We start from the raw sequence: 7,510 nt of genomic DNA, 5'->3' as shown, positions 1-7,510 counted from the left end.
GACGGAGCTTCATCACATGAGTCCCCAAAAAGAGGTGGTAGTTCTTCTGATCAACTGATCCTTCCGTGGATCAGCCCAGATGCCCAAGAAGAAGGGCCGATTCAACTGTTTTGCTTTGTATCCCAGTTTGTATTGCTTAGCTGAACTACTGAGTTGCCTTAACGTTAAACATGTCTGCCGATTCACGTCTTATGTTTTGTATCCCAGTTTCTATTGTATCCCAATTTCTATTGCTTAACCTCTTATGCCTTTGAACTGAGATGTTGCATTAGAGTTATTTCAGATATCCTCATCAGATTTCTGTTGTGCCTTGTGTCATCTGTGAGTTTTATTATCTCAGAGGAAGGCACTGCAAGGTTTCTTAACTTCGCTATTTATCTCACGCTACTATGATAGTCGTTGTAAGAACTAGTTATGATTTATAGCTGGAATCTCATGTGACTAGCTACTGTCCTCCAACCAACGAAGCTGGTCTGCCTGCCACTGTATGGCACGGCCATGTTTTTTTTCTTTCGAACCAAAGGCAAAAGACTTACCTTAATCCATTGAATAAAAAGAGAAGTTCTTAGTTTATGTTACAAACCACCCACCAAAAGCAAAATCTACTCTCCCGACATCAAAAGACCCAAGTGTATAGCACCCGCAAGAATCCAAGATTTATCTTGTAACTTAATTCTAGCAAAGACGGTGGCTTGCAAGGTCCTTTTGTTCTTGAAAATCCTCGCATTCTGCTCGTTCGAAAGTTCCCATGATACTAGCATAACAAGCGACCCAGTGAATTTGCTCATTCTTCCATGAGTAAGTACCATACTTCTCCAGAATCTGGACATCATCGAAGGCTAACAACGCCGCCAAGTCAACAAACCAATCTTTTATCAAGGTCCAAACAAGGGTGGAGTAGCGGCGTTTGAAGCGGAGAATCTAAAGAATTCTTTTCTGGCTGTCATAACCTTCCAACCTACATTAGTATTCAGATAAACCGACCAATACTTCTCGACATGTACCGTATTACATTAAGGTGTACAAACATGTTTCCTCACTCGGAAGACAGCTTACAAAACCATTCATGTCATATTCTACTGTCAGCAGACAACACCGGATCCAAATCGAAATGCTCCTCCAACATGGATAATACTTCAGAGAGTGAAGAAACCATGAAGTCAGGCTTAACATCTTCAGGCAAAGAATCGTGGGGGCCATATCGCCCTGTTTCGTCAAGTAGGCAAGTGAAAGCACCAGCTCTCTTTCCACAAACAATCTGCACATGAATTTCAGAAGTACATATTTAGCCAATAAGCACGTGGGCATAGACTATTGAAGCAGATTTACCAAAAAAGTTGCAAAATGGATGCTGGAGACAGTGTTTTAATTGTTGCATTATCTAGATGATAGTGGAAGTGGAACCTGGCCTTTTCAAGGTTGTAAGAAGAAAAAAGGTTCACAAAAGCTGACTCCAGTTTATGGAAAAAATATAGCTATGTGGCCTTTATCAAAACAGTAGGAGCATAATGTCTATTCATTCATGACTACGATACAACTCTTAACTTCTTTTACAAGATGGCAGAAGGGAACTATAGCTTAATGTGGAGACTCAGGTTAACTTTAAGGAATTTAAACAATAATATTTATACTATACAGGAATCCTAATTGGTTTGTCTTGATAACTGAAATCATGCTACGAAGATACTGTATAGAAATGATTTATATGCTAGACTTCAGATTGAGATGAAGAATGCTCACATCATCCTTGAGGCTGTCCCCAACCATGATCACCTCGTTTGGTGGAAGTTTCCAAGTGGAGCAAATGTGAAGCAATGGAGCTGGATCTGGCTTATAGGGGCGGAATTCTCTGCTCAATGCAGGCACAAACATCATCTGCATAAGTTTCATATATCCAAGATCAATACATTGAAGATGATGGCATTATTACAAATGTTGGATGTTATTTCCACTTCGCCTTAACAATAGAATGATTGGCAACAAATCAAGTTCGATCAATGCAAAGTACAAATGAATATTACTGAAAAGATATTATGCAGAGTTTACAGCAACGTCATAATTTTATAAATTTGAATATCCAGCCATACTATACGACAAGGATTTGTATGTTCAGAATGGTGCAAGGGACCAAAGTATATCACAGCATTATACATATTTAAGAGCAATGGATACCATCCGACAAGCATAACCACTAGATGATCAGAATAAGTACAGTCCAAAAACTTACACCAAACCTTTGGTGAAACAAATCGACAGCTCCCTTCACATTGCGTGTGATTAAACCCCTCCTGCATAATATCCAGGGTAGGAATCAGTAGCCGCATAAATATCTCAAATCTAATAGAGTAAATTAATTATGGACAGATGCTGCAGTTATTTATGTACCACTAGTCAGGAATGTTTTCACAATTACACACAAATGCTAGTAAACGAACTCAATGACACATGTCAAACAAAGCAACAGTGTGTGGTATACACAAGCACACAACAAGCTAGTAAGGCACCTGGTGCTAGGATAGGATGCTTCTTTCTGATCACTAGATTGGTGGCAATAAGAAGCCAGTCGCAGAGTCCCAATTAGTGATCTAGTTCAAAACCCAATCGATAATAAAATGCACTATTTTGTTACTTAATAATATTTATGACTTCAGCCACTGGATTACTACATGCAATGATGCAAGGGAATCCCTGAGTAAGGCGGTTGCGTCAGAAAGTAGACAGGGCAAGACCTACTGATCGCTTGAAAAACGAAGTTTCTGAACGAGGTAGAATGTTACGCAAACAGACAACTGTGTATTGTGACTGAATTTGTGATAGCAAACTTAGCTAGCAGTTAGCACGGAATGGAATTTTTTCGAGAAAAGTCAAAGGACCTTTGCATCTCATTTCATTGAAAGGATAGTCTGTTTAGAATCCTCCTAGGAGGCAGCATACATCATACACACCCAGCTACTTAGTGCACATCCCAGGTCGCCGGCAACGCTGCCCTAAGCCCCATAGCACCCGCCTTAGCCCGGAGGGATGCCTCTTCCTTGACTTTGGACATCAGGTCATGCACAGATGGCCGTGCCCCCTCAAATACACAGTTGTTTCTATGCTTCCAAATCATCCATGGCAGGAGCAGCGCTGCTGATCCAAGCCCTTTGCGGGGAGGTTTGGGCGTCGCTTGCTTCGCTTCCACCAGTCAAGTGAAGATGGAATCGTCCGTGTCCCGTGGCGTGCGGCACGACAAACGCAACCATGCCAACGCCTCGAGCCAAACTTGCTTGGCGAAGGGGCAGTGGATGACTAGGTGCCGCATGGTTTCGGGTTCCTGATCGCATAATAGGCAGCGGGGGTGGTGTTGCAAGCCTCGACGTGCCAGCCGGTCGGCAGTCCAGCATCGATTTTGGGACGCTAACCAGTGGAAGAACTTGACCCGTGGTGGCGCCCAAGCTTTCCAAATGTGTTTCCACGCCGGGCAGAGGGTGGAACCCTGGAACGTGGCGAGGTAAGCGGAGCTGGCAGAGTAGTTGCCGCTGGCCGTCCACTTCCAGAGCAGCTGGTCTGGGGCGTCGTGGAGCTGTGTGCCGTCAATGGCCTGCCAGATCAAGAGGTACTGCCCAATCTCATGGAGCCCGAGCGTGCCATGGATGTCTCGTGCCCAGGCGTGGCCCTGCAGGCCGTCCGCCACCGTCCTGAGCTTCCTTCTGCGCTTGGGGATGCAAGCATACAACAGCGGCGCGATCTCGCCGATGGACCGTCCATTGAGCCACCGGTCCTCCCAGAACAAAGCCTTGCGTCCGTCCCCGACCTGCATCGTGGTGGATGCGAAGAACAGGGCGCGCTCATCGGCGGTGAACTGTAGGTCCAGATCATGCCAGGCACGGCGAGAATCGGTGCGACTGAGCCATAGCCAGCGCAAGCGCAGGGAGAGGCCCGTGCGCTCCAGGTCGTGAAAGCCCAGGCCCCCAAGGGAGATCGGCCTCGCCACCCGCTGCCAATTGACGTGACAATGGCCACCCTTGGCGTCAGCTCGCCCAGCCCAAAGGAAACCTCGCTGGATTTTGACGATCAGCTTGATGGTTTTTTTGTCAGGGGCTATCACCAGTAGCTGGTGGATCGGGATGGCGCCTAGGACGGATTTGACCATTGCCAGGCGGCCAGCCTTGTCCATGAGTCCTGCCTTCCAGGTAGGGAGCTTCGCCGCGACCCTGTCGACCACGGGCTGCAATTGCGCAGCAGTGGGTTTTCCTCACATCAGGGGTATACCAAGGTAAGTGATTGGTAGCTCGAAGATCGGGCAGCTCAGCTGCTGGACGGCTGCGTGCACATCCTCGGGGGCGCATCGAATCAGAGTCGCGGTGCTCTTGGTGTAATTGACGCGGAGGCCAGAGGCGCGGCCGAACAGGTTCAGCGTTTCCTTGACAGCCACAACCTCCTCAGGCGTGGGATGGCAGAAGAGGATCACGTCATCAGCATATAGCGAGATCGTGGGCATCTGTTTCCGCGGGTGTAGTTGCCCTAGGACGCGAAGCTCGACGGCGCGCTTGAACAGCTTCCCCAGAGTGTCAACAGCGAGGATGAAGAGCTGCGGCGAAAGGGGGTCGCCCTGCCTTAGCCCTCTGCTATGCCCAATTGCTGGGCCGGGTGCGCCGTTGATGAGCACCCGCGTACTCTCGGAGGACAGCAAGATGGCCAGCCACTCGAGGAAGCGGTTACCGAACCCATACTGGCGCAGAGCCTCAAAGAGGAACAGCCAGGCTATGGAGTCGAAATTGCAGATCAAATTCCGAGCCATACAATTATAACCTACAGTGCACTCCCCCTGTCATCCGAAAATGACTTGTCTAACTTTCTGAAATGCTGGCACTTACACATATCATTCACTAGTGCACTATTCAAACAGCAAATCCCCAGACCATGGGATCAACCAACTTTGAAGCAACTGGGTGATACTACCTCCCTAGCAGGTGCAGAAAATATTGTAACTACGCTGCACTAAATCAATCCTAAAAACACAAGTGCAGCTGTGGACCATACACTAACTGGGCTAAGCATACCATGTAGTATGCAAAATTGAGCTAGATTTCTGCTACAGAAACAAGCAATCACCTGATCTGCCTGGCGTCGAGGAACCCGCAGAGCTCGGAGGCCCCTGCAATTCGCAAGCACCGTCACACCAGAACACATGATGCACTCTGCTCTTCGAAATGAGAACCCAACGCTTTGGGGGGAACGCGATGGGGAGGGGCTCGCTCACCGGGCATGATCTGGAGGCGGTCGAGGCCGTCGCGCTCGAACCTGGCGATGGCCTCGTAGGCGCGGCGCTGCTCGTCGGGGTCCCAGGACTCGATGCAGTGGAGGATGTCGACGGCGCCCCCGCCCGCCGCGCGCGCCGCCGCGTAGGCCGCCTCCCCGCCGAGCACCTCGCGGTACATGGCCGGGAAGTCGATTACGGGCACAGTCAGGGTCCCGTCCATGTCGAACACCACGCCGCGCAGCGTGCCCCTGCGGGCGGGGGCTGGGGAGGAGGAGGACATGGCGACGGCACGGGCGGCCGGACGGAGCGCGAGGAGGCTGCGGCGGGGGAGGAGGAGCGGGAGGGTGCCGCCGGCGAGGAGGCGGTGCGCGGGGAGCAGGCGGGGGAGGAACATATAACTGGCGAGGTCTCCGCCGGCGGACGGCTCGCTACGGCCGCCGGGAAGAGCAGCGGCTGGTCGCACGGGTGGGTGGGATGACGTGCGCGCGTGCGGCCGGCCGTGCGTGTGGTGGTGGGATCCCCGAGATGAGGGCGGATACACAAGTTACTGTTTTTGATCCAGGTTAACGGAAAACTGTTCGTAGCCGCTATTTACGTGTTCGAACAAGGTTCGTGTACGATTTTGTAACATAGGTTTCTGTTTTCCAACGGATGGAATACGCGTGCTGCGTGCAGCAACGTTCCCGCGGAACATGCACTGCACGGCCCAAGGGTATCGGAGTTTTTTTTTTTTTTTTTGCGAAACACAGTACAATCAAAGACGCTCATACATACGCGCACACACTCACCCCTATGAACGCACACACGCACACCCTACCCCTATGAGCACCTTCAAGAGACTGTGTTGAAGAACTGATCCGGCGGGTCTTGAGATTGACGAAGTCACCACGAGCGCCTCAGCGTCGACGGAACGTCGCCTCCCACTGAAGAATATTCCGCCTTTATGAGACACCAAAGTGTCAAATCTGGGATTTGAACTCTGGTGGGCTGGGGATGCCACTGTCCTCCTAACCATCCAACCACAGGTTGGCATATTTAAACACTTTTGTGTCTTATAATTGCAGAAAGAAAATTAAGTGACAGGCGGCGTTTATGTAGATAGCGAGTCACATGTGGTGACTTCGTCAATCTTAAGATCCATTCGATCAAATTTCTCTTAAACCTAGTCTCTCAAAGGTGCTAATAGGATGTGCCTGCGTTCATAAATGTGTGTGTATTTACTTATTTGTGAACGCCTATATCTATATGGTGTTTCTAAAAAAAGTCATTAATTGGATAACGCGGAATTACATCAAGCAAAAATACAGAATCATCGCTAAGAGCTTGCTTGACACTCGAACACCAACTTGATTTGCTTTGAAAATTTATAAGCTCAAATAATACTCCCTCGTGCTCAAAATAATTTGCATAATTTTTTCAGTTAAATTTAAACTTTATAAAGTTTAATCATGTATATTGATAAAAATATAAACATTATAATAATTATTATAAAATATAGTTTTAGATTATAGACTTTCGGTATCGTAAATGTTCGTATTGTTTTCTATGTTTTTCATCAAACTTTGCGAAACTTGTTTTTCGACGAAAAATTATGCGCGACATATTATGGCAGGAGGGAGTCAAAACCTTCAACTCATTCAGTAAGTGAACACAGTGTTCAGAACACCCATTCCAATTCTCACTTCAAATTGTTTGTTGAAATTGCCGATTCAGGGTGTTATCTTAGTCATGTCTCACTCGAGAGTACCATGTCCTTTTTTGAGTTAATTCTACTTTTATCCCCTATTCTGATATTTACTCCATGTTTTTAAATGTGTGCTAGGTTTACCCCCTAAAACTTCCACTAGGATCAACTTAAATCTTGGCTCATACGTGTCATACCACGAAAATATACCATGCACGTCGACCTGGCACTAACATGTAGGCCGAAAGTATGTCCATAGTAAAACCATGAAGGGAAAATATACTGGGAGGCGCCGCACGCATGTCTCGCCATGCGGCGGTTACATCAAGATTTGCGCGTCTACATCTAAGGAGCGCCGCACAAAGATGACACGACCAACCTTATCCCTTCCATCTTATCCTTTCACGAGCTCTCCTGTCGTCCACTCGTTCCCCCATCTCTCTCAAATCATCACGGGAGCGCTCTGCCAATTCGCCGCCGACGAGCAGCAGGAGTCACGGAGGACTCCGGCAGGACGCCGCCTGATACGTCTCCGACGTATCGATAATTTCTTATGTTCCATGCCACATTATTGATGTTATCTA

At 48.2% G+C, this 7,510-nt stretch overlaps 1 protein-coding gene across 1 annotated transcript; it reads right to left on the bottom strand.

Annotated features, from left to right (window-relative positions):
• Positions 1 to 906: 906 nt before the first annotated feature.
• Positions 907 to 5,688, bottom strand: LOC124693427 (haloacid dehalogenase-like hydrolase domain-containing protein At2g33255). The gene is made up of 5 exons (XM_047226903.1): positions 5,243 to 5,688; positions 5,095 to 5,137; positions 2,228 to 2,288; positions 1,741 to 1,875; positions 907 to 1,258 (listed from the first exon to the last, which is right to left on the bottom strand). The coding sequence occupies exons 1-5, from the start codon at positions 5,634 to 5,636 to the stop codon at positions 1,070 to 1,072; spliced, it is 822 nt and encodes a 273-aa protein (XP_047082859.1). The 5' UTR covers positions 5,637 to 5,688; the 3' UTR covers positions 907 to 1,069.
• Between the last annotated feature and the right edge of the window lie 1,822 nt (positions 5,689 to 7,510).

This window comes from Lolium rigidum, chromosome 2 (genome assembly GCF_022539505.1).
Source record: "Lolium rigidum isolate FL_2022 chromosome 2, APGP_CSIRO_Lrig_0.1, whole genome shotgun sequence".
Taxonomy (NCBI): Eukaryota; Viridiplantae; Streptophyta; class Magnoliopsida; order Poales; family Poaceae; genus Lolium; species Lolium rigidum.
The sequence above is the reverse complement of the archived record's forward strand: the minus strand, read 5'-3'. Positions and strand labels throughout refer to the sequence as shown.

Coding starts and splice junctions, on each gene's coding strand:
- LOC124693427 (XM_047226903.1), bottom strand. CDS start 5,636: ATGTTCCTCCCCCGCCTGCTCCCCGCGCACCGCCTCCTCGCCGGCGGC. Junction 2,289..5,094: donor CTCGACGCCAGGCAGATCAG/GTGATTGCTTGT, acceptor GATATTATGCAG/GAGGGGTTTAATCACACGCA. Junction 1,259..1,740: donor GGGACAGCCTCAAGGATGAT/GTGAGCATTCTT, acceptor ATTCATGTGCAG/ATTGTTTGTGGAAAGAGAGC.